This window comes from Oncorhynchus kisutch, linkage group LG10, assembly GCF_002021735.2.
Source record: "Oncorhynchus kisutch isolate 150728-3 linkage group LG10, Okis_V2, whole genome shotgun sequence".
Taxonomy (NCBI): domain Eukaryota; kingdom Metazoa; phylum Chordata; class Actinopteri; order Salmoniformes; family Salmonidae; genus Oncorhynchus; species Oncorhynchus kisutch.
Window position 1 is genome coordinate 54,766,331 of NC_034183.2, and position 26,647 is coordinate 54,792,977.

The 26,647-nt window shown below is 45.4% G+C and overlaps 1 protein-coding gene across 1 annotated transcript in view; it reads right to left on the bottom strand.

Moving 5' to 3' along the window:
- LOC109897299 (SRC kinase signaling inhibitor 1) overlaps window positions 1-25,925 on the bottom strand; it is a gene marked incomplete at its 5' end in the record, with an annotated part of 52,403 nt that extends 26,478 nt beyond the window's left edge. Inside the window, 8 exons of the mRNA XM_031834974.1 lie at window positions 62-82; window positions 968-1,095; window positions 1,445-1,552; window positions 1,745-2,619; window positions 6,243-6,535; window positions 11,598-11,796; window positions 21,921-21,956; window positions 25,845-25,925. Coding sequence (XP_031690834.1) covers window positions 62-82; window positions 968-1,095; window positions 1,445-1,552; window positions 1,745-2,619; window positions 6,243-6,535; window positions 11,598-11,796; window positions 21,921-21,956; window positions 25,845-25,925 — 1,741 coding nt within the window. The remainder of the gene's footprint in view (window positions 1-61; window positions 83-967; window positions 1,096-1,444; window positions 1,553-1,744; window positions 2,620-6,242; window positions 6,536-11,597; window positions 11,797-21,920; window positions 21,957-25,844) is intronic.
- Between the last annotated feature and the right edge of the window lie 722 nt (window positions 25,926-26,647).

Sequence of the window (26,647 nt, forward strand, 5' to 3'; positions counted from 1 at the left end):
GCACAGAGGGGCAGAGAGATGAGAGGAGAGATAGAAGAGAAGAGGAGAAGAGTTAAACTACCTTTCCGCTTCAGCCGCCCAGCTGTAACACAGAAGCAGTGAGCCATTAACCAAAGATAAAGAGAGAGAAGAGAGAGTGGAGGAAAACTGGGAGTAATCTTCAAGGTTTACATTGCCATGGGCAAATGTGGACCCCTGGACACTTCCTCTATCGACTATTGCTGAGAGAAAAATGGCTAATTCAACAGCTTGATTTTTTCTGGTGTTATTTCATGTCAAGAAGTGGCATCAAAGGCAGTCGTGTCCTTTCGCTGGCCCTTTGAAGGTCTGGCCATTGAACAGCAAGTCTATGTAGACTCACTCATGCTAAACGGAGGCATGAGGAACAGGGGAAGAAAGAGATATGGAGAGAGAGAGGGAGTGAGAGAGGGAGAGAGAGAGGGAGTGAGAGAGGGAGAGAGAGAGGGAGTGAGAGAGGGAGAGAGAGGGGGAGTGAGAGAAAAGAGAAATACAACAGAAGAAGAAAGGGAAGGAAATGTGAGAGTAAGAGAGATATTAGAGGAAGCAGGGACAGAGGGATGGGTTTGTGTCTAGGTTGCGAGTTGAGGGAGATGTCATTCTATGTCTGTTGAGGTTTAAAGACCAGGAGCCATCTTATCTGTTAAAACAACGGGTCTATGCCTGGCCCAACGGTAAATTGATTTTATTTTACTAGGCAATTCAGTTAAGAACAAATTCTTATTTTCAATGACGGCCTAGGAACAGTGGGTTAACTGTCTGTTCAGGGGCAGAGCGACAGATTTGTACCTTGTCAGCTCGGGGATTTGAACTTGCAACCTTTCGGGTTACTAGTCCAACTCTCTAACCACTAGGCTACCCTGTCGCCACGCAGTCTGACTACAAGATCAAACTAAAACTCAATTCACCTCAATCTAGTTTGAGCTAGAACTTTAGGCGTGGTACTCACTTCCAGTGGCGGAGCCGTCGCTGTTGGATTCGGTCTTCTCGCTGGAAGAGAAAGGGAAGGGCCGTGAGAACTCCGAGCCCTGGTCCGGAGGGCAGCCCGCCATCATGCAGAGACGCAGTAGGCCGCATCTGAGGATCAACCAGGGCCACAGGGCAAGGCAATTACAGTGCTAATGCCAACACCTGTACTATACTTACGCATTATGTATTTACACTACAGAGTGCTTTATACTGTCCACAGGGCAAGGTCACTATTATCAGACAATTACAGGGCTAATGCCAACACCTGTACTATAATCATGTACAGTACTACTATACTGCAATAATGTACTTGAACGTATTCTGGTCTATTAAACAACGATATAGCATCCTGAGACCAGTCATGTATTTCTGTGCTCGTCCTGTCATGGTCTACTGCTGTAGTAGTATATACGTCTATGATTGGCTCTGTGTGTTTGGGCTCTCAAGGGGGTCTTACGTGCTGTCACTGTCGGGTGCTTTGGTCAGTACACTCTGAACGAGGCCTGTCAGACTGGCTATCTGTTTCTCCATGGCCTCCATACGGTCCAGACGGTCCGCACGGTCCCTGGAGAAAACCAGCAGGTTAACACACGCTGGTCAGTTAGGTTCACTCACACACACACACACCAACATGGAAGCTCGTGCACTCACACATCCCACAGTAATGTCAAAATGTACTAGTACACACTAGAAAACACCTAGCGAAACACATACTGTATAGAGGAAGCATGAAATCTCAAACCACACACACACTCACCTGGACTCAGAAGTCTCTCCATGGAGTGGGGAGCTGTATCCGGGCGCAAACCTGCTCCCGTCCCCTCCCGGCCCGGCCTGCAGGACCAGAGGGTCAGAGCTGGAGCTGGGCCTGGACTTGGGGCTCTCCACAAACACGGAAGAGGAGGCTGAGTCCTTGCGGAAGTTCTGCCTGACCGGGGAGGCTCGGCTGGGGGAGCTAGAGTACGAGTCCCCCCTGTCCCTCAGCTGCATATCAGGGATCTTCTGTGGGGAGGAGGGGGGCATGCGGAAGCCCATGCCCAGTGTGGCTGAGGAATAGGAGTCGGAGTAGAGGGGACCTCCAGGCTTGTACAGGGCGTCCTCCAGCTCCCCCTGCAGGGCGGCAGCAGAGTAGGTGCTGAGGGAGCGCACAGAGCCGCGGCGGTACAGCCCACCGGACACGGGGAAGCCAAAGGGGTCTCCGATGGTGGCCAGCGACTGTGTGGAGGCGATGCTGAGGCGGCCCTCGTGTACAAGGCTGTAGGGGTCGGCGTACAGCCCCTCCTTTACCAGCATAAGGTTCTTCCCAGAAACCTCCTCGTCGGGCTTGACGTCACGGCGCTCCAGGATGGCGCTAGGGGACGAGGACAAGCCTGCGTTGTGGCCCCCGTGGTGGGAGCCGGCTCCTGGGTGGTGGGAGTGCTGGGGCTGGTGCTGCTGGGGGTGCTGCTGGTGCTGGGAGTGTTGTTGGAGCTGGGGGTGACTGCCCGGCCCGGCGAAGGAGGGAGGCCGACCCCCACTGTAGGACAGACGGGAGCGGGCTGGGGAGCCGGAGGGGGGCGAGGCGGAGGAGGATGGCAGGGTGTTGAGGCGGCGGGTGGGGGAGGACTCTCGGGACGTGTACACCAGATCCCTCTGAAACGACATCAGGGGCGGGGGTGGAGGGTAGGTTACCATGGATACCAGTGGATCAAAACGCTGTGCTCCCCCTCTGTGCCAGACTGACAATCAGAGGATAGGAAATCACACTGACATTGGACAGTCTGTGGCAGCCTGGGCTCATCAATGCAATCATAGCATCTTTATACAAGCCCACATCAAATACCAGCACACAATCAACACATGTGATTCAAGTCTAGAGTAATGGATCTATCCAAGAGTACAGTAAGGCTTATGGGATATGGGATTACCTACATGTATTGACTGTCACCTTACAGTGTAATAACTAAGGCTGAAAATGAAAGAGCTTAAAAGAGGGGCCCAGTCCAGCCTTACTGTTTCTTTCTTCTCCTTCCACTCATCCAGGAGAACCACCGAGCTGCATTTAACCAGCCCAACTAAACCCACCGGATTACAAAGAGCTGGTATTCAGCACGTCTCCATATCTGCACATATCCATTTCCTCTCTATTGAAGAGAAGCGAGAGAAAGCAGGAGACGAAACCACTCCTGGTTCATTAGAATGAATGTGAGGAATTTCCTCATCCACCACCGGTTCTTTCTTCTCTCCTGCACCGCTTGCCTGGGTGGTCATAAACATAATTTTTTTTACTCTGCATCTCCCACTTTTTCAATTCCTCTTTCTCTCATGTTAATATTTTTCTTCAACCTACAGTAATTATCTCACTCTCCTGTTTGTCTTTCCTTAATCTATAGAAATTACCTCTCTCTACTATTTATGTCTTTCCTTAATCTACAGTAATTACGTCTCTCCTGTTTATATCTTTCCTCAACCTACAGTAATTACCTCTCTCTCATGTTTATATCTTTCCTCAACCTACAGTAATTCTCTCTCTCTCCTGTTTATATCTTTCCTCAACCTACAGTAATTACCTCTCTCTCATGTTTGTCTTTCCTCAATCTACAGTAATTACCTCTCTCTCCTGTTTATATCTTTCCTCAACCTACAGTAATTACCTCTCTCTCATGTTTGTCTTTCCTCAATCTACAGTAATTACCTCTCTCTCATGTTTATGTCTTTCCTCAATCTACAGTAATTACGTCTCTCCTGTTTATATCTTTCCTCAACCTACAGTAATTACCTCTCTCTCATGTTTGTCTTTCCTCAATCTACAGTAATTACCTCTCTCTCATGTTTATGTCTTTCCTCAATCTACAGTAATTACGTGTCTCCTGTTTATATCTTTTCTCAACCTACAGTAATTACCTCTCTCTCATGTTTATGTCTTTCCTCAACCTACAGTAATTATGTCTCTCCTGTTTATATCTTTCCTCAATCTACAGTAATTATCTGTCTCTCCTGTTTGTCTTTCCTCAACCTACAGTAATTATCTCTCTATCCTGTTTATGTCTTTTCTCAATCTACAGTAATTACCTCTCCCTCATGTTTATGTCTTTTCTCAACCTACAGTAATTACCTCTCTCTCATGTTTATGTCTTTCCTCAATCTACAGTAATTACCTATCTCTCCTGTTTATGTCTTTTCTCAACCTACAGTAATTACCTCTCTCCTGTTTATGACTTTTCTCAACCTACAGTAATTACCTCTCTCTCCTGTTTATGTCTTTTATCAACCTACAGTAATTACCTCTCTCTCATGTTTATGTCTTTTCTCAACCTACAGTAATTACCTCTCTCTCATGTTTATGTCTTTCCTCAATCTACAGTAATTACCTCTCTCTCATATTTGTGTCTTTTCTCAATCTACAGTAATTACCTCTCTCTCTCCTGTTGGTCTTTCCTCAATCTACAGTAATTACCTCTCTCTCTCATGTTTATGTCTTTCCTCAATCTACAGTAATTACCTCTCTCTCTCATGTTTATGTCTTTCCTCAATCTACAGTAATTACCTCTCTCTCTCATGTTTATGTCTTTCCTCAATCTACAGTAATTACCTCTCTCTCATGTTTATGTCTTTCCTCAATCTACAGTAACTACCCCTCTTTCCTGAAAATTGCAAGATGTGTTATAATACTTTTATTGCATCAAATGGTTGTTTTATGCAACAGAATCGAGTATTCTCATAACTATTGTGTGTGTGTTCTACTGAGGATGGGCCTCTGGGAAATAATAATGACAGGAGATTTACGATGTCTTTGGGTGATAAAACCTAAAGAACATTCCAGAGCATGAGTTAATGTTTCTGTTCTATACCGTACCAGAGAGAGATGGTTCCAGTTCGGAGTCGGAGGGACAGACACTGGTCTATACAATGAAAACTGTTGACACAGCAGATACTGTCTGCTATGTATTCTAGGTATCTTTCATACAAATCTTAACTTTGTGACCCATTCTATGTATCTGTTCGTCATGTAGGTCGAAAGGGGTGTATCTTGGCTATAAAATACCTTTTGTCTCGGGGCTCTCAACGAATCATCTGAGCGTGAATCGTCGACCAGCCATGACCAGTCATCATTATCGTAGAGACTCAATCGATTCACTTTATATGTGTGTGTTGTATTGACCTGCTCCCTTATTAATAAATTAAAGATTTAGTTGAGTATAACTCTGACTTGTGTGATAAGTTTCTCTCTCCTCATTTGATAGGAAAGAAATTAACCACCACTAAACACACACACACACACACACACACACACACACACACACACACACACACACACACACACACACACACACACACACACACACACACACACACACACACACACACACACACACACACACACACACACACACACACACTTAAAACCCTGAAAACACAGTTAATACCAGCTATCAAAACCCAAAAATGTACACCCAGGAGCAGTTCAATGTCAAGATGTTAGTTAACATGCAGGGTAGTCCCCAGCACAGCACTGAAGTAGGAGGGGGTGTGCAGTTCACACACACACTGTCATAGAACAGAGAGCCAGGCAAGATGATCAAAATAAAATAATCAAAATAAGAGAATCCTGAATATAGCACCTTCTTCAAAGGCCTGGCTTTACCGCATCATCTACCCTCCTAGAAATAAGAACTCTATGATTTAATGGAATCTAGTTCATCTGGGATATTTTGGTGTTCCTCCATACACAATTTAAGGATTTTAGTATGCCTGCACGCACACACGAAAACACACTCATCCGCACAGACAGAGACAGAGACAGAGACAGAGACCCACCCACACATACACACACACTCTAATTATTTGCATAGGTAATGGCTGATTCATCCTCAATGTAGTGTGACTATTACAGATGGTAGGGACTGAAAACACAACAACTTCAAGGTTCCTTGAACTAAACCAAAACAGAGACATGCACAGGGGGTGAAACAAGCATATCTCCCTGGGAAACATTGCTATTTAGTGTCCAGGCAGCATATGGTGCTCATGAAGATAAAAGTACTGCCCAGCTTGAATATCTGGAGAAATAACCCATATGCCTCCACAAACCTGTCAAACTTACTGTTGCAACATAAACACAAAAGAGCTGTTGCACCTTCAAAGGTCAAAGCCCAATAGTAGTGTGACAGTATCAGTATAGTATAATCCAGAGCCCTCCATCCACCTATCCCAGTATCAGACGTGCAGCCCAGCTCCACCCCCTCCCTCACCCTTCTCACCCCTCCCTGTCTCACCCTCAGGTCCCCGTTGACCAGGTGTGTGGCGGGGTAGGAGGCGTAGATGGGCTCCTTGCGGTAGATCTTGATGATGCTGCGGTCCTGGATGTCCCGGATGTCCTCCAGCTCGTAGAAGACATTGCGCGCCTCGTCCTTGATCAGGATGGCCGTGTTGGAGGACTTGAGCATCCCCGCCGTCAGCTTCTGGGGGAACATGTGCACGATGAGGGCATGCAGCGTGTCCAGGCTGCTCAGCTCGTGGGTGATGTGCACCCGCCGAGTCTCATCCCCAAACTGCAGGAACAGCACGCCTGGAGAAGGAGAGTGATGAAGAGAGAGAGAGGGGGAGAGAATTTATTTTTTAAAGATATTTTCTGACTTCCTTGAACAGCTAGAGAGAGATTATGACAGTGGGAAAGGTAGAGAGAGGCTGGGTCAAAGGGCAGTAAGCAGGCCGGATTTGAACCTATGCCAACACTGTAGATGTGTTGACCACATGTGGCCACGGAGAGAGAATTTAAAGTCAAGGATGAAGGTGGCGCAGGAGATAATAGAACAATAGAGGAAGGGGTGACGAAAGTCAAATGAAAAGGAGAGAGAGATAAAGGGAAGGTCTGGTTGATAAACAGAGGAGGAGGAGGTGGGAGTGAGAGAGTGCCACTGTCCTAAAGCACTGCCTAAACTCCTCTTCCAAAGGGCTCATCATCTGTCACTGTCACTGCTTTTACAGCGCTCTGATTCTCCCTGCGTGCTTAGCATCGCCTACACCCACCAATGTTTATAAGTCTGATCCATCCACACTGTAAAGCTGTCCAAACGATGAGTTCACAATTATTTTACTGTAGTCCACACTGTAAAGCTGTCCCAACAATGAGTTCACACTTATTTTACTGTAGTCCACACTGTAAAGCTGTCCCAACAATGAGTTCACACTTATTTTACTGTAGTCCACACTGTAAAGCTGTCCCAACGATGAGTTCAAAATTATTTTACTGTAGTCCACACTGTAAAGCTGTCCCAACAATGAGTTCACTCTTATAATACTGTAGTCCACACTGTAAAGCTGTCCCAACACTGAGTTCACTCTTATAATACTGTAGTCCACACTGTAAAGCTGTCCCAACAATGAGTTCACACTTATTTTACTGTAGTCCACACTGTAAAGCTGTCCCAATGATGAGTTCACACTTATTTTACTGTAGTCCACACTGTAAAGCTGTCCCAACACTGAGTTCACTCTTATAATACTGTAGTCCACACTGTAAAGCTGTCCCAACGATGAGTTCACACTTATTTTACTGTAGTCCACACTGTAAAGCTGTCCCAATGATGAGTTCACACTTATTCTACTGTAGTCCACACTGTAAAGCTGTCCCAATGATGAGTTCACTCTTATAATACTGTATCCACACTGTAAAGCTGTCCCAACGATGAGTTCACTCTTATAATACTGTAGTCCACACTGTAAAGCTGTCCCAACGATGAGTTCACTCTTATAATACTGTAGTCCACACTGTAAAGCTGTCCCAACGATGAGTTCACTCTTATAATACTGTAGTCCACACTGTAAAGCTGTCCCAATGCTGAGTTCACTCAATAGGACTCTGTAGCAGAAATAAATGAATAATACATCAGGATTTGAATCATGACTTAATGTCTATGAACATATGATCCCTGTGCTAATAATGAAATGCAGTGCAGTGTATGGCTGTGTATGGTTGTCGTGTCCCAGATATGTAAAGTGAGGTGTGGATGATCCAGTGTTGTGCAAGCAGTAACGCACCACAGGGCAAGCAGGCAGAGAATCATCACACTCATCTGAGGGTGCGAAGAGACACCAGGCTGTAGGTTACATGACTAACTCAGGAGCTGTGTGATTGGTCCCTGATAAAAACACCCAGCCGGGAGTGCATCATTTACGCTTCTGAAATGGCTACAAAATATGCAAATGTAATCACGGTTCAATCATTTCGCAATCATTTGAATAGTGGATTCAAATAAAGCATAACCACAAACGCAAAAGGAATTAGGAATAATGATTTACTATGCAAGCGGATAAGGTTTGATAAGATAGCAGATAAACTAGGTAAATGTTAATATGAAAATGGCATGAAGCCGTTCTGATTAGATGAGTAAGTTGAAGTCCACAAAAGCTTTGGGATGAGGAAAATGTTGCCTCAGCTATGTATCTGCTAAAGGCTGTTACATGGTCATGTTTATGTCGTGCAGTGGCAGTCGGTGACGTTTAAGAGGAGGGAGGATGATTCTTTTTTAAATGAATGGACATGGCCTTATTTCTATTACAGCATATTGGATGACTGTCATATACTGTATATTCCAATCACCCAGTTCAATGTAACAGCGATAGATTTAGGCTCCTACATAATACTTTAATTTGACCTATACCCATCATGAGTTTCTATTGGACAAATTCAGGTATGTTTATCCCCGTTTCGTTCCATATCCCCGTTTTGTTCCATATCCTCGTTTCGTTCCATATCCTCGTTTCGTTCCATATTCCCGTTTTGTTCCATATCCTCGTTTCGTTCCATATCCCTGTTTCGTTCCATATCCCCGTTTCGATCCATATCCCCGTTTCGATCCATATCCCCGTTTCATTCCATATCCCCGTTTCGTTCCATATCCCCGTTTTGTTCCACATCCCCGTTTCGTTCCATATCCCCGTTTCGTTCCATATCCCCGTTTCGTTCCATATCCCTGTTTCGATCCATATCCCCGTTTCGATCCATATCCCCGTTTTGTTCCATATCCCCGTTTCGTTCCGGTGCCATCTTCTAAAATGGCGCCTGAAGAAATGGCAGCAGTTTTACGGGCGCCCAACCAATTGTGCTATTATGTGGTTTTTTTGGCGTTATTTGTAACTTATTTTGTACATAATGTTTCTGCAACCGTATCTTACGGCAGAAAAGAGCTTCTGGATATCAGGACAACGATCATTCACCTCGGATTAGACTAAGATGTTTTTCTACAACAAGCAGGACGCACAGGACATTCTCCAAACACCCGACAAGGCCAACATCCCAGTTATTTGCAAGAGGAAGAATCCTGCTATGCCCTCCGACGAACCATCAAACAGGCAAAGCGTCCATACAGGGCTAAGATTGAATTATACTATACCAGCTCCGACGCTTGTCTTATGTGGCAGGGCTTGCAAACTATTACAGACTACAAAGGGAAGCACAGTCGCGAGCTGCCCAATGACAGGAGCTTACCAGACGAGCTAAGTCACTTCTATGCTCGCTTCGAGGCAAGCAACACTGAGGCATGCATGAGAGCATCAGCTGTTCCAGACGACTGTGTGATCACGCTCGATGTGCGTAAGACCTTTAAACAAGTCAACATTCACAAGGCAGCGGGGCAAGACGGATACCAGGATGTGTGCTCTGAGTATGTGCTGACCAACTGGCAGGTGTCTTCACTGACATTTTCAACATGTCCCTGATTGAGTCTGTAATACCAACATGTTTCAAGCAGACCACCATAGTCCCTGTGCCCAAGAACACGAAAGCAACCTGCCTAAATAACTACAGACCCGTAGCACTCACGTCCGTAGCCATGAAGTGCTTTGAAAGGCTGGTAATGGCTCACATCAACACCATTATCCAAGAAACCCTAGACCCACTGCAATTTGCATACTGCCCAAACAGATCCACAGATGATGCAATCTATATTGCACTCCACGCTGCCCTTTCCCACCTGGACAACAGGAACACCTATGTGAAAATGCTATTCATCGACCACAGCTCAGCGTTCAACACCATAGTACCTTCAAAGCTCATCACTAAGCTAAGGATCCTGGGACTAAATTTGGCATGGGTCCTCAGATCCTCAAAAGGTTCTACAGCTGCAACATCGAGAGTATCCTGGTTGCATCACTGCCTGGTACGGCAATTGCTCGGCCTCCAACCGCAAGGCACTACAGAGGGTAGTGCGTACAGCCCAGGACATCACTGGGGCTAAGCTGTCTGCAATCCAGGACCTCTACACCAGGCGGGGTCAGAGGAAGAAGACCCCAGCCACCCCAGTCATAGACTGTTCTCTCTACTACCGCATGGCAAGCGGTACCAGAGTGCCAAGTCTCAGACAAAAATGCTTCTCAACAGTTTTTACCCCCAAGCCATAAGACTCCTGAACAGGTCATCAAATGGCTACCCAGACTATTTGCATTGTGTGCCCCTCTGTTTATCATATCTGCATAGTTACTTTAACTATACATTCATGTACATACTACCTAAATTGGCCTGACCAACCAGTGCCTGTATGTAGCCTCGCTACTGTTATAGCCTCGCAACTGTATATAGTCTCGCTAATGTTATTTTTCACTGTCTTTTTACTGTTGTTTTGATTTCTTTACCTACCTATTGTTCACCTAATACCTTTTTTGCACTGTTGGTTAGAGCCTGTAAGTAAGCATTTCACTGTAAGGTCTACACCTGTTGTATTCGGCGCACGTGACAAATAAACTTTAATTTGACCTTGATTCCTTTTAAGATTTTTTTTTCAACGGAATCGGTGGAATGAATACACCCCTGATCACATGCAAAAACAGTTCACTTTCATAGCAGCCACAAATAAACAGCTTGATCACTTTGCTTGTTAATTCCATCTTGCATCTACGCGCTGTCCTCTCATATTTTCCCTTTGCTTGTGGTGTCTGTGACCAGGCAAAAAATTCAACATCTCTCTTTCTTTCTCTTGCTTCTCCTTAATATTTGTAGAAATTAATTTGTTCAAAACTGTTCAACTATTTTCTTTCTCTCTCTTTGAGTCAATTACTCACCACATGTTATGCACTGCAGTGCTAGCTAGGTGTAGCTTATACTTTCAGTACTAGATTCATTCTCTGATCCTTTGATTGGGTGGACAACATGTCAGTTCATGCTGCAAGAGCTCTGATAGGTTGGAGGACGTCCTCCGGAAGGGGGTGAGAACCATGAGCCTCCTAGGTTTTGTATGGAAGTCAATGTAACCAGAGGAGGACGGAAGCTAGCTGTCCTCCGGCTACACCATGGTGATACCCTACATAGTGCTGATGAGGTTACTGTAGACCTTCATTGCAAAACAGTGTGTTTTAATCTATTATTTGATGACGTGAATATATTTACTATAGGTTTATCTAAAAAGGAACTGTTTTAAAGTTTCACTCTTTTTTATTTTTGTGGAAAATAAGCCTCCACTGAGGAGCCTCCACTGATGTCATGTATATTATCTGTACAGTGTGTGGTGGGTCTCGCCTGGGGAGCACTGTCTTACTGTAGCAGTAGTTGGTAAAGGTTAAGACGTGATCATGTACACGTCATGTATAGTTTCTGCACTGTCTGGGTCATGTCCAGTGTGGGTGTTGGGTCTCACCTGGGGAGCGCAGCTTGTTCTGGCTGGCTGAGCGGGACAGGGGCAGACTCTGGCGGAAGCGGTTGGTTCGGCTGAACCCCAGGGGGATGTCAGCCTCAGACATGGTCTCAGCCAGAGACTCAGCCGAGGCAAAGGACAGTTTAGCAGCCTGCTCAGCTAGCCCAGACTGGGTGGACTGGGAGTGACGCGGGCTACGACTCTGGAGGAGAGAAAGTGAGAGGGAGTTTGTTTGGGGAGAGGAGAGCGAGAAAGAGGCAGAAAGAATGGATTTGACAGGGAGGAGTACAGAGAAACGTGAAAGAGGTAACAAACAATAAACAGACTATAAGACAAACAAACAAAATTAAGGTAAACATAATGTATCAGCATGTCAGGACCAACATTCACACTGGAATCATGTGACGGTGCCTGTTGGTTCACCAGTGCTGACAGCAGAGGGATACAGCAAGGCAGAGGTCCAGAACACAACACCTTCAGAATTAGGGATCCACTAAGGACCAGTAGGTAGGAATGGGGAAGATACAAAATAACCTGGTGGGCACTGAGACCTGTTTTAATGTTTTAACGCTTATGTAAAGTTCTCTCTTCCCCTACACCTGCATCCTCTCCCTATTGGTTGGGGACCTGCTGGCCTCTGGCCAACCTTAAATGAGTGCAGGCCAGGGCTCTCTGGATTAGACAAGGCCATGTAGATCTAGATCAGGGCTGTCACTCTGGGTTTATTCTACTGGCCTAAACCTGGCCTGGGCCCAGGCAGCATCTCTTCTTCCTCAGCTGCTCTGCTGCTACTAGACTGTGTTCTGCTAGGCTGCTGTGTTCTGTTCAGTGAGCTGGCTCCCCTATCCCCACCGCCGGGTCTCCTCCAGCTCCCAGACTCCGTTAATGAGCTCCCAGAATGCTCGCTGACGACTGTTAGTATTGCAGAGCCAGCCAGACACATCGAGCCCACATTACAGTACAGTGCCAGCGCCCCTCGCTAGAACACAACTTCTCCTCTGCTCTTTCTGTCGTTTTCATCCCTCGTCCTGGTTCAATAAGACTTCAGCATGTTTTTCTACGAGGCTCTCATTAATCTTGTATTTAGTAAGGCGAGACGCAGCCTCACAGAGAGCTGTGCTCATTGACTCCCAGCAGTGCTCGCTTTGAGGTCATTCACAAATACACACAACATGCATTCACACACACCACAGGAGGCTGTTGAGGGGAGGATGGCTCATAATGATGTCCGGAACGGGGCAAATGGAATGGCATCAAACACATGGAAACCATGTGTTTGATGTATTTGATACCAGTCCGCTCCAGCCTTTACCATGAGCCTGTCCTCCCCAATTAAGCTGCCACCAACCTCCTGTGACGCACATACAAACTCACAGACACACACATGCACGCACACATGAACTCACACAAACACACGCACTGTTCATACTGCAACCACAAACATTTACACAGAGCAGTCACACACACAGCCCCACAACAGAGTGGTGGCACTTGTAAATGACTGCACCGTTGGAGCTAGGAAGATAAGCGTTTCACTACACCCGCGATAACATCTGCTAAATATGTGTGCGCGACAAATCATATTTGATTTGATTCGATTTGGTGGGCAGGCAGACAGTGTCTGGGCACGCAGGGAGAGGGTGGCTCTGACAGATCGCCCCCACTGTGCTTTCTAATGGGGTCATTTATCTAAGCAACGACCACACTGAGCAGGGAGCACCCAGTCCATAGTACCACACAGCAGCGCATATATTGTACACACAGAACACACTGCACACACAACAGACACAAACACCAGCTCCAGTGAGCCAAGCAGAGCTCCAGGGCTAAACAAAGCCAGAGCGCAGATGGATAAAACACAGCCATCAGCTTGACTCAGCACAGCAGAGCTAAAATATACATATCCTATAGAGGAGTGAGTCACATCTCTAATCACACCAATAATCAAAGCGCTACTTCCTGGTGTTTGTTCCTACATAACAGAGGATCTTTTCAACAAATCACACCGAACCGGGGAGACCGTGCAAAATATCAAACAGAACTCAGGAGGAAGTGGAGAGAGGGAAACTAGCTCCATCTCTCTCACACACACAGGAGAGAAGATCTGTCAACAAACTCCAGCAACTCACCGAATGAGAATCTTTCACTTTGACTGTTGTTGGAAAAACAGGTGTGAGTCATTGTATAGTCATTCTACTAAACAAAATTCTACTAAACACTTAAGAAACAAAGATAGATTTCCCCCAGTTGAACAAAATATGTTCGCTCCATGTGTTGGAAGAAAGAAACCAAATCGACTTGGTGTTGTTGCCGTAGATACTTTATGTAAAGGTGTCAAAGTGATGTCCCACTGGGCACAAACGTCAATTCAACGTCCTTTCCACTTTGGTTCAATGTAATTCCATTGAAATGGAGTGGAATCAACATTGATTCAACCAGTGGGTGCCCAGTGGGATAGAAGACGGGGAGCGTTCCAAGAACCAGTTCCTCCTGTGCATCATCATGGGCAGGTAAACTCACCGTCTGCTAGGAGATCTGTAATGCTAGACACGCTCTCTCTCTTCAGAGGAAAACTGTGATTGCACCTCTTCCACTTTTCTCTGCACCTTTTCTTCTTCTCCTCTACCTCTCCCTATCATCCTATCGTGTCAATTCATGCTTTTTCAATAGCATTCAATTACTGTGAGGAGCCCACGCTCTTATAATACCACAGAGGAAGAAAACAAGATGATCTCACAGGAAATATAACTGAATGGAAAGGAGGACACAGCGGGCTCCAACATACCTAGGACTATGAACTGCTTTAAATCCAACAACAAACCCAATCTCTCCCTCTTTTCTCTCTCTCTCCCTCCCCTCTCCGTTTCTCTCTAAACTTGGCAAAAAAAGAAACATCCTCTCACTGTCAACTGTGTTTATTTTCAGCAAACTTAACATGTGTAAATATTTGTATGAACATAAGATTCAACAACTGAGACATGAACTGAACAAGTTCCACAGACATGTCACTAACAGAAATGGAATAATGTGTCCCTGAACAAAGGGGGGGTCCAAATCAAAAGTAACTGTCAGTATCTGGTGTGGCCACCAGCTGCATTAAGTACTGCAGTGCTTAATGCAGTTGTTGTTGCCATCCTGTACCTGTCCCACAGGTGTGCTGTTCAGATGTACTGATCCTGTGCAGGTGTTGTTACAAGTGGTCTGCCACTGCGAGGACGATCATCTGTCCCTCCTGTCTACCTGTATCACTGTCTTAGGCGTCTCACAGTACGGACATTGCAATTTATTGCCCTGGCCACATCTGCAGTCCTCATGCCTCCTTGCAGCATGCCTAAGGCACGTTCACACAGGTGAGCAGGGACCCTGTGCATCTTTCTTTTGGTGTTTTTCAGAGTCAGTAGAAAAGCCTCTTTTAGTGTCCTAAGTTTTCATAACTGTGACTTTAATTGCCTACCGTCTGTAAGCTGTTAGTGTCTTAACGACTGTTCCAGAGGTGCATTTTCATTAATTGTTTATGGTTCACTGAACAAGCTTGGGAAACAGTGTTAAAACCCTTTAGAATGAAGATTTGTGAAGTTATTTGCATTTTTATGAGTTATCTTTGAAAGACAGGGTCCTGAAAAAGGGACATATCTTTTTTTGCTGAGTTTATTTTGTCTCTTGTACATACCCAGAGTGGGTCAGGTTGAAGGTCAGTGTCGTGGTTGTGGTTAAGTGCTTGTTATAGGTTGAGAGGCTGAAGTTAACGGTTGGGAGCAAGGCCACACAGAAAAAAACGCTGTTGGAGTCCAGTCCACCAGGATCACATGACAGGGGGTGATGGTCTCTGGTTTCTCTTTAGCTGTTAATTACCATGGCGATAAGTGATAAGACATTCCACTGAGAGTTTATTAGTCAGAAAGAGACATTCTCACTATTCTCAGATCTGAGAAGAATCTGTCTCACCAGGGATAGTTGCTAGAGAGACACCTATTAACCCATAAGAGTCTAAGCCTTGTCTAAGATGGGCTGGGGGGTCCTACTAAGCCAAATGGAATTGTTGTAAGAAGGTCACACATTGAATTTTAAGAACCATTGATGTATCAAAATAAAATATAAGTTTTATTTGATGAAAAAGTTTATTTGGAATTACTGCTATTAGCCTGTACTGTACATTGCATTACTGCAATTAGTCCATACTGTACTTTTCATTACTGCTATTAGCCCATGCTGTACATTGCATTACTGCAATTAGTCCATACTGTACTTTTCATTACTGCTATTAGCCCATGCTGTACATTACATTACTGCTATTAGCCCATACTGTGCATTACTGCTATTAGCCCATACTGTACATTGCATTACTCCTATTAGCCCATACTGTGCATTACTGCTATTAGCCCATACTGTACATTGCATTACTGCTATTAGCCCATACTGTGCATTACTGCTATTAGCCCATACTGTACATTGCATTACTGCTATTCGCCCATACTCTACATTTCATTACTGCTATTAGCACATACTGTACATTGCATTACTGCTATTAGCCCATACTGTACATTTCATTACTGCTATTAGCCCATCCTGTACATTTCATTACTGCTATTAGAGCGTATTGTACATTGCATTACTGCTATTAGCCTGTACTGTACATCGCATTACTGCTATTAGCCCATCCTGTACAATGCATTACTGCTATTAGAGCGTATTGTACATTGCATTACTGCTATTAGCCTGTACTGTACATCGCATTACTGCTATTAGCCCATACTGTACATTTCATTACTGCTATTAGCCTGTACTGTACATTGCATGGCTGCTATTAGCCCATACTGTACATTTCATTACTGCTATTAGCCTGTACTGTACATTTCATTACTGCTATTAGCCCATACTGTACATTGCATTACTGCTATTAGCCCATACTGTACATTGCATTACTGCTATTAGCCCATACTGTACATTGCATTACTGCTATTAGCCCATACTGTACATTGCATTACTGCTATTAGCCCATCCTGTACATTGCATTACTGCTATTAGCCCATACTGTACATTGCATTACTGCTATTAGCCCATCCTGTACATTGCATTACTGCTATTAGCCCATCCTGTACATTTCATTACTGCTATTAGCCCATACTGTACATTGCATTACTGCTATTAGCCCATCCTGTACATTGCATTACAGATTCACTACAGATGGAACAACATATAGTCCCTCCCAAAAAAACTAAAGGAAGTATCTGAGAGATATAAGAAAGTCCAGGAAACATGATGATCATTTTTTACATGTATTTAAACACCTTATTTTTGGCACTAATCAGTCTTCATATATACTTCCATACCTTTTTTCAACTGGTTCCAGGGGACTTTCAGACAAGTCTTGTGAGGCTTAGAGGAAAATAACCAACATGTACATGATTGTGAGTCTCACCTTTCCACAGAGGGGTCATTACTGTTCGGATGCTAGACAGAAGTTGTCAGATGGGCTGAACTGAATTTAGACGAACCCCAATACACTTACGGGGGTTGTAGAGCAAAACGAACAATTTTGTAAGAAGACCGATTTTCGGGATGCCTCATGGTCTGACAAACACCGCTCTAGCTCTTTCACCTTTCACCACAGATGCGGAAGTGCGACAGAGGCGGATGCAGTGGATTGAGACACATCCAATGCAAAAAAAAAAAAGAGAACTCTAGTTTAAACTGATGGATTTTTATGGCGATGTTTTTTTATCATGCTAATTGGATTTCCGTGTGGGCACGGACATCGACCTCAAGTGGTTTTAACTGACTTACATCACACTCCTCACACCTCTCTCTCTTCTTATTCTATCCCCCTTCCATTCTCTGGCCTTTTCAACCTCTTTTCAGCCACCTTTCCTTGTTCGTACACTGACCGTACCAAACATTAGGAACTCCTTACTAATATTGAGTAGCCCTCAGAACAGCCTCAATTCATCGGGGCATGGACTGTCAAAAGGGATCCACAGGGATGCTTGCCCATGTTGAATTCAATGCTCCCGCAGGTGTGTTAAGTTGACTGTATGTGCTTTGGGTGGTGGACCATTCTTGATACTCACGGGAAACTGTTGAGCGTGAAAAATGCAGCAGCGTTGCAGTTCTTGACACAAACCGGTGCGCCTGGCACCTACTACCATAACCTGTTCAAAGGCACTTAGATTTTTTTTGTCTAGCCCATTCACCCTCTGAGTGGCACACATACACACTCCATGTCTCAATTGTCTCAAGGCTTAAAAACCCTTCTTTAACCTGTGGATTTAACAGGTGACATCAATAAGGGATCATAGCCTTCACTTGGATTCACCTGGTCAGTTAATATTTTGTATAATCAGTGCACGTATTTCTCCTTTCCCTCCCCATCTCTCTCTCTCTCTCTCTCTCTCTCTCTACAATCTCGCTCTCTGTGCCATCTTTCCTCTTCCTTTCTCGCTCTGTCGCTCACACCCCTCAGAGCGTCATCAGTTTTTCATCCGTCTCAAAAGTAGCTTCTCATTCCGGCTGTCTGTGTCTCTCTATGCCAACACCTCTGTTTCTGGACAGCTCTCAAAGCAGCCGAGCACCCCTCTACACCCCTCTACACCCCTCTACACCCCTCTACTCCTTCTCCTGCTGCAGTCTATGTCTGTTTGTACATCCCTGCTCTCACACACACTCGCTCTCTCCCCACACTTTGTGCTATTTCACCAAAGAGCCTAGAAAACAAGCAAGCCTACGGCCGTTCCGCTAAAATTGGAAACAAAAATTACCCCCCATAATAAATCAATCTACCTCCCTCTTACTCCTCACTTACTCTTTCCCTCTATCTCTAGCTTTCACTCGCACCGTCTATCTCTCAGCCCCCCCCCCCCCCCCCCCCCTCGGCCGAGCTCAGTCTCTTTATAATACGGGGAGTCATCAATGCATGGAAGAAATTGCTCTGCCAAATTGCGCTGGATTGTTCGCTGATGCGATCTGCTCGCTAGGCAGGAGAGTGAAGAAAATGGCGTACTCTAGGGAGGGGGGATGACGCCTGAGATGGCTGGTAGTCTTCTTTGCCTAGGAAAAATAGAAAAGGGGCCAGGCCAGTAGAATACATACATACCAGATCTGGGTTCAAATACATGTGTGTTTGAGTATTTGTTATTTAACCTCTGAAAAACTTTTTTTTCTGTGTGTGTCATGCCCTTGGCCTTAGTATTCTGTGTTTTCTTTATTATTGTGATTAGGCCAGGGTGTGACATGGGTGATTATGTGTTTGTCTTGTCTAGGGGTTTTAGATTGATGGGGTTGTGTTCAGTGTAGTATTCTAGGTAAGTCTATGGTTGCCTAGAGTGGTTCTCAATCAGAGGCAGGTGTTTATCGTTGTCTCTGATTGGGAACCATATTTAGGCAGCCATATTCTTTGGGTATTTTGTGGGTGATTGTTTCCTGTCTCTGTGCTTTGCACCAGCTAGGACTGTTTTGGTTTTTCCATGTTTTCTTATTTTGTATATGTATGTTGTTCACGTTATCCTCTTTATTAAAGATGTTCAACCATAACTACGCTGCATTTTGGTCCTCCTCTCCTTCCCAGGAAGAAAACCGTAACAGTGTGTTTGAATATTTTCAAATACACAGCCCAAACAAGTACTTTTACTTAAGTTCAAATAATATGTTCAAATACCTGGGTTAAATGCATGGGAGTGTATTTGTGTAACGATCGTTGTTGGAAGGATGGTCGGACCAAGATGCAGCGTGGGGTAGGTTAATAATTTTTTATTAATGATAACCGGCACAAAACAAGAAAGTAACAAATTAAACATTCAGCTTTGTAGGGCTAAAGCTACAATACAAACTCAAGATCCCACACACAACAGGTGGAAAAAGGCTGCCTGAATATGATCCTCAATCAGAGACAATGATAGACAGCTGCCTCTGATTGGGAACCAGGCCAACATAGAAAAACTAGATTACCCACCCTAGTCACACCCTGACCTAACCAAAATAGAGAATAGAGAATTAAAAAGGATCTCTAAGGTCAAGGCGTGACAATTTGAGTCAGTGTATTTGAGCATTTTCACATACTTTCCAAGTGTATTTCGAAATGCATTCCAATATTCAACTGCTTGTTTAAAAATAAAAAGGTTATCTGAATGTTTATTTTGAAATTGTATTTGAACCCAGGTCTGATACATACAGCAGAATCATCTTCATCGGGGTGGATTCTACCTCTTCTTCTACCTCTTCATCTTATCACCTGTTCTCCTCCTTCACTTTAATTCTGTCTAATTCAGCCTGTTGAGAATGTGACTCAATCAGTAGGCTTTTAATTATATTAATCTCCATATTTAGACACCGTGATGTCATTTATGTGGAAGAGCACTGGAAAAGTGGGCAAGCATTATTAGGCCAGCACTTGATCAAGGGTGTGAAAATCATATTTCCACAAAGTCATGGAAGTAGAAAAATGAAGAGAAAATCGAATATTGTGACAGCGATTTGATGACTGGCCAATAGCTGCAGGAAGTCATTCCAAGAAAACCGCTTGCCTGACAGCCTCTGATTAGAGTTTGTTGGGAGCGCAAAGAAAAATGTCTCGACGTGAGAGGGGTTTTTAAAGCTTTTTTTGGACACTAATAATTACATAGTTGTGGGATAGATGGGTCAGGGGTCTGGATATTGTAATAATTACATAGCTCTGGGGTAGATGGGTCAGGGATCTGGATATTGTAATAATTACATAGCTCTGGGGTAGATGGGTCAGGGATCTGGATATTGTAATAATTACATAGCTCTGGGGTAGATGGGTCAGGGGTCTGGATATTGTAATAATTACATAGCTCTGGGGTAGATGGGTCAGGGATCTGGATATTGTAATAATTACATAGCTCTGGGGTAGATGGGTCAGGGATCTGGATATTGTAATAATTACATAGCTCTGGGGTAGATGGGTCAGGGATCTGGATATTGTAATAATTACATAGCTCTGGGGTAGATGGGTCAGGGATCTGGATATTGTAATAATTACATAGCTCTGGGGTAGATGGGTCAGGGATCTGGATATTGTAATAATTACATAGCTCTGGGGTAGATGGGTCAGGGATCTGGATATTGTAAATATTACATAGCTCTGGGGTAGATGGGTCAGGGATCTGGATATTGATATCTGGTAACATTTCCACCCTGTCCGGATGATATTTCAGGGGAGCGTAAACCTCAGACGAGGCCTCTACCCACACAGATGACAATACTTAATGAAAGCCTCTCTGTGTAGATCCATGCTGTGCCTCAGCAGCCTCCAGACAACATCTATGAAACATAACCCTCAACACACCGTAAACCATGCCAGCTCACATAGATCCACAGCATGACACTTACACATAAACTCCATCTACCTCAGTGTCGCACGCAAGACAGATATACCCTCACTGATGTATCCGCAGGCAAGCCAGATATACCCTCACTGATGTATCCACAGGCAAGCCAGATATACCCTCACTGATGTATCCTCAGGCAAGACAGATATACCCTCACTGATGTATCCTCAGGCAAGCCAGATATACCCTCACTGATGTATCCTCAGGCAAGACAGATATACCCTCACTGATGTATCCGCAGGCAAGCCAGATATACCCTCACTGATGTATCCACAGGCAAGACAGATATACCCTCACTGATGTATCCACAGGCAAGACAGATATACCCTCACTGATGTATCCACAGGCAAGCCAGATATACCCTCACTGATGTATCCACAGGCAAGCCAGATATACCCTCACTGATGTATCCTCAGGCAAGACAGATATACCCTCACTGATGTATCCGCAGGCAAGACAGATGTACCCTCACTGATGTATCCGCAGGCAAGCCAGAACAGAAATAATACATGCCATATAACTGTACATTTCCCCTAAATACAGCATATCTAACCTCAAAGCCTGTCAGTAATATAGAAGGATGTCTGAGAAATGTCAAAGTAAAATTTCCACAATGCAAGAAGGCACTGTAATTTCTTCTTAACGTCTCAGTTAGCCTGAGTAATACTCTAGCAAGGTCACATGGATGTTAGCCATTAGCGCTAGGCGCTAGCTGACTGACTGAGGTGGCATTAATCCTGAGAGAATCGTTTCCTGCAGAGTAAACGGAGCTTGAAGGCTTTAAGCTGCTGCTGCCGCCTGAGACTCGAGAGATGCCAACTGAGAGTCTGCGTGCCAGTGGTACAATGGGCACAGGGCTGCTGCAGAAACCAGGTAGAGAGAGAGATGTGCCACACACACAAGAACACACACACACACACACAAAAGAACACACCACAGTGGATGGAGAAACCCAAACTGACACAGTAACACTGTCACTTACAGCACTGACCTTAAAGCTCCAGTAGTTGGGTTGTTGCTGGGGGAGAGAGAAAAAGAAAGAGAGAAAAGAAAAGAGAGCGTGATAGAAAGAGGGAGAAAAGGGGGGGAGAGAAGTGTTAGACATTTACTCTCAAGTATCTGACAACAATGAAATCAACTCTCTGGGAAATTGCATGATGGGTGAGGGAGAGAGAGGACAAGAGACAGAGGGAGCGATGTATAACGAGATGGAGGGAAGAGGAGAGGTAGAGAGAGTGGCTGAAATAGGTAACCCAAAAGCCCTTGACAGTGACACACCAGCATCGAATGCTCTTAGAAGTGGGACCATTCGAAGACCAAAATATGCTGCACACACCCTACTAGCCCACTCCCCCCCACACATACACATACAGAGCACAGACACACACACACACACACACTATCCCAAGCATCATGTCATTATCCTGCATCAGAGCCAACACAGGGCATATTGACAGCCCATTAAGGGAATAGTTAATACAACAAGAAGGTTACAATGTTCTTATTAAGTGATTAACATTAGGTGTTGTGGATGTGGGCAGGAGAGAATGGGGGGGGATCTGTTTGTGAATGTAATGTTGCAACTCAAACCAAGTAGGACCCAGCTACAGGCTGTGCCGTTTGACAGGATTAAGTGAAAGAAGTGAAATTGAATTAAACAGGCCACTCTGTCAGTCGTTCAGATGTTGGCCTGTCTCCCAGACTTCACCATCATCAATCGGCAGACAGGCCCCCTCTCTCTCTTCTTTTCTCTTCCTTTTTGCTCCCTCGCTGCACCTGCCTGTCTCTCTCTATCCATCTGATATTCTCTACCTAACCCACAACCTCACTGCCTCTCCCTCCTCTTTCCTTTTCTCCTCCTCTCCCTCCCTTTGCCCCTCTCTACTGTGACACATGCTAGTCTAGGCCCGAGGAAGTTCTTTCCATTAAAATATAATAACCACCGTGTGCTATAAAGCAGGTCAGGCTTCCAACGGCCTGGAAACACCTCACAATCATATGTAAATTAAAAAGATGGCGACAGTTTATGAATTTTGATTCCAAATCTAAACTCTTATTATAGTTCCTTATCCTTATCTGCAGGCAATTTCCAGTTCATTTACCGGAGTGACCGTTTTCCCTGCTGCCATATATCCACCGGCGTGAGGATAGGACAAAATGACAGGTAGCCTAGGTTTTCTTCATTTGATTTATCATCGTCGGCTAGTTTTTCTTTCTCAGTGTTTCCTTTCGATATCGCCTCATCATATTTTTATTATGGACACCAGCAAGAGTTCATTTGCAACTGACTGTTACTTTATCCTCTCCCACGTCTGTCTCTCACCCAGCGTAGTCATTTATAATAGATGAGCGACATTCATTTAACTATGAAAAGCGTGTCAGCTAGCTAGTTGGAGAGCTGGTTATGGCTGGTGGGAATCCCCCCATGACCTACGTGATGCCAGTCTCTCTAAGCCTAAGGTGTTCCTCCCTCTATCTCTCTCATTGACACCGTGTTAAACAGTCCTACAGGGCCTGGCTATGGTCTAAGGAGGCAGCCTGGTGTACAGGGCAGGCAGGCACACTGATACAATAGTAGCTACCTCTACACCCCATGCTGATCAATGGAGCTGAATTTTTAATGATCCAGTCCAGACTAAGTGATGACCTGGAGAGAGTGACAATATACAACCACAGGGCACTGGGTGGCACCGCCACTATGACTCCCTGCCATGGCAACACCTATACCCACAGCTTCAAACTGACCCTGGATCACCGTGTTCTGTCCACTGTATACCATTCTCTGTTTTCCCTGTAGAACCCGGAGAGAGGGACAGTGTACGCCCACAGGACAGCGGCAATATGCCTTGCCATGGCAACAACAACTAGCCTGCTACCAGACCTGTTTGTGACAGGAATCAGCTATACAACACACACAAGGCTAAACAACTACAGCGACAGTCTGGAACTTCCTCTGGTTCCCTGAACCACATAGGTGGCTGCTGATTACATATGCAGATGAGCCTCCCTGATCAGTTCTCACTTTTCTCGACATTACAGGATGGATGGGGCATGAGTTGAAATCAAAGGTTGGGATTGAGTTCATTGTAATGTCTAGCAGTGTCAGAACTGGCTAGAACGGTCAGATCCAGACCGAGTTTTGCTTACACTCACGCAAAATACACGTGAATCGGCCCAAACCCTGAGCTTCCCTTACTGAGGAGCTGAATGTTACTAACGTAAAAACACTTATCTCTATAGGAGAATGTTGTGATGTCACTAAAGTCTACTAGAGAACACATTCAGTTCACACTCTTGGCCTCTCTCATTTCTCTCTGTTCTATAAGTGACTTCTATTCCATTCTACTGGTTTTGTGTTGGCGGTCAGGTGAACCAAAGCTTTGTGCCTTTGTGTGTGTCAGCAGGATGGAAATGTGTGTGTGTCCATGTGGAAAGTAGGTCATGACTGTACTAGGAGGTAGGCTCTATTGCCTGTGGGATGGGCTGGGTTAGATTCTACCTGCTCATGTGTCAGTCAGTCATTCAGTCTAGTCTGCCTGGGCTCTAGGGTTGCCCCTGACAACAGACAGACAGACAGACAGAAAGACAGACAGATATTTCTGCAAGTGAATAACTGAATGATGTTTTCTTCCCTCACAGACTAGTAATGTGAGAATGTTTATTGGGCATGTGCCTGTTCTGTGGACTGTGGTGTAATGAGTCTTGTTTACAGATCTAAGGTCAGAGTAAACAGCCTCTCTTTCTCCACCACTTCAGCTCCTGTTGTTGTTTGAACTGCACCTTGATTGGCCATCCTACAGATTGGACTTTGAGTCGCAAATACTGCTGCCGTGTGGTAGATAGCACAGGTCAGAGGATTCTAACGACAACACTATGCGTTCAGTAATATAAAGCCATTTTGTTTACCTTGAAGTATAGTTTCTGACCAATCATAACCTTTACATACAGTATACTAATTGAAAATAAATGAACCCCCCTCAAAAATCCTACTCTGTGCCAAACAGAGTCAACACTCTGCATCCACCTCCTCAGCCCCATATTTATCATAGCCACCACACACCAGTCTACCATACTAGCTAATATACATACAGTATGACTCCACCAGCATCCCTAGTACTATGCTGAAACATCTTTAACCCCCCAGGTAATACATACTCCTGCTGCGTTACATATTTACTACCCAATGTGTTTCAGGTCACAGATCTGCCTGCACCTCCATGCGGAATTAGAGGTGAGGACCAGGGGTTAAATGTATGCTGTATCCCTCCTCCCTCTCCCCTCCTATCTCTCCCCTGCCACGGCGTACACACACAAACACACACACACACACACACACACATACTGACACAACCCCCACAGCAAAACACACACACACACACTGACATACACCGCAACCCCCACAGCATCCCTGCCTCACTGTCTATCGTAAACATACACATACACACACAGACACACACACACAGACACACACACTCACACGTGCGGGAGAGGGCCGTAGACAGGCAGGGTTCTCCGACAGAAGGAACAGAGCCTCACAGACTGGAGCGCCGCACTGCCTGACCTGCATGCAAAGCAGACTGCGCTCTCCCCTTTCCTCTCCTTCCTACACCCCTCCTCCACCCCCCGCCCCTCTCAATCCGTCATTCTCTCACTCACTCAGTCAGTCTCTCTCGCTCTATTCCTCAATCTCTCACTATTATTCACATGTACCCCACACACCTGTACACATACACATACTGTACATACACTCTACCAGAATGCCTGCCTTACAGCTGCCAAACGCATGGAGCCTGTCCCCACAACAACCACAACATAGATCAGCCCTGCCTTGACATACGAGACACCCCCCCAGACCTAAACGCACTCCTCCCTCACTAAACACCCCCCGACCTCCCCCTGCTCTCACCTGCAGAGCACCTGTTCTCCTCTCCTGTCCTCTCTCCTCTCCAGTCACACCAGGCTGTCCCTTCCCTCCGTCAGGTGCAGAGGATCCTCATACCGCTTTGTCAGTCTCTCCCTCCCTCTGGCTCTCTCTTTCTCCCCTCCCCTACCTCTCTCCCTCTGGCTCTCTCTTTCTCCCCTCCCCTACCTCTCTCCCTCTGGCTCTCTCTTTCTCCCCTCCCCTCCCTCTGGCTCGCTCTTTCTCTCCTCCCCTACCTCTCTCCCTCTGGCTCTCTCTTTCTCCCCTCCCCTCCCCTCCCTCTGGCTCGCTCTTTCTCCCCTCCCCTCCCTCTCTTCGGCACATGCGGCGGAAACTCTTTTATTTAATTCATTACAACACCAGGCGATTAACTCCTTCGCAGATGGGTGGGTGGCTGTCTCACTCCCGCTGGCGTTGACTAATTGACTAGCAGGCTGGTTGACTGGTTCCTCTGCTGCTCCCTCTTTCCTTCCCCTCTTTTTCTCTCTCTCTCTGTCCCCCTCCTCCCCCCTGTCCATGTTTCACACCCAGACGATTGCATGCACAACCAGTAGATGACAAGGAATTCCAGACTTTGCTGCTCTCTCCCTCGTGCCCCGATGACGATATCCTGGCGATTTAGGATTTGTAACTCTCTCTCTCTCTCTCTCTCTCTCTCTCCTTCCCTCTCTCCAGCCTGACCTTTGCAATGTGATATCACCGCTTACATATTAGGGAGAGGTTTCTGTGGCAACTATGGACTCCACCTTTTTCTCACCCACCCTACCGTTTTCTCGCTCTCTCCCTCC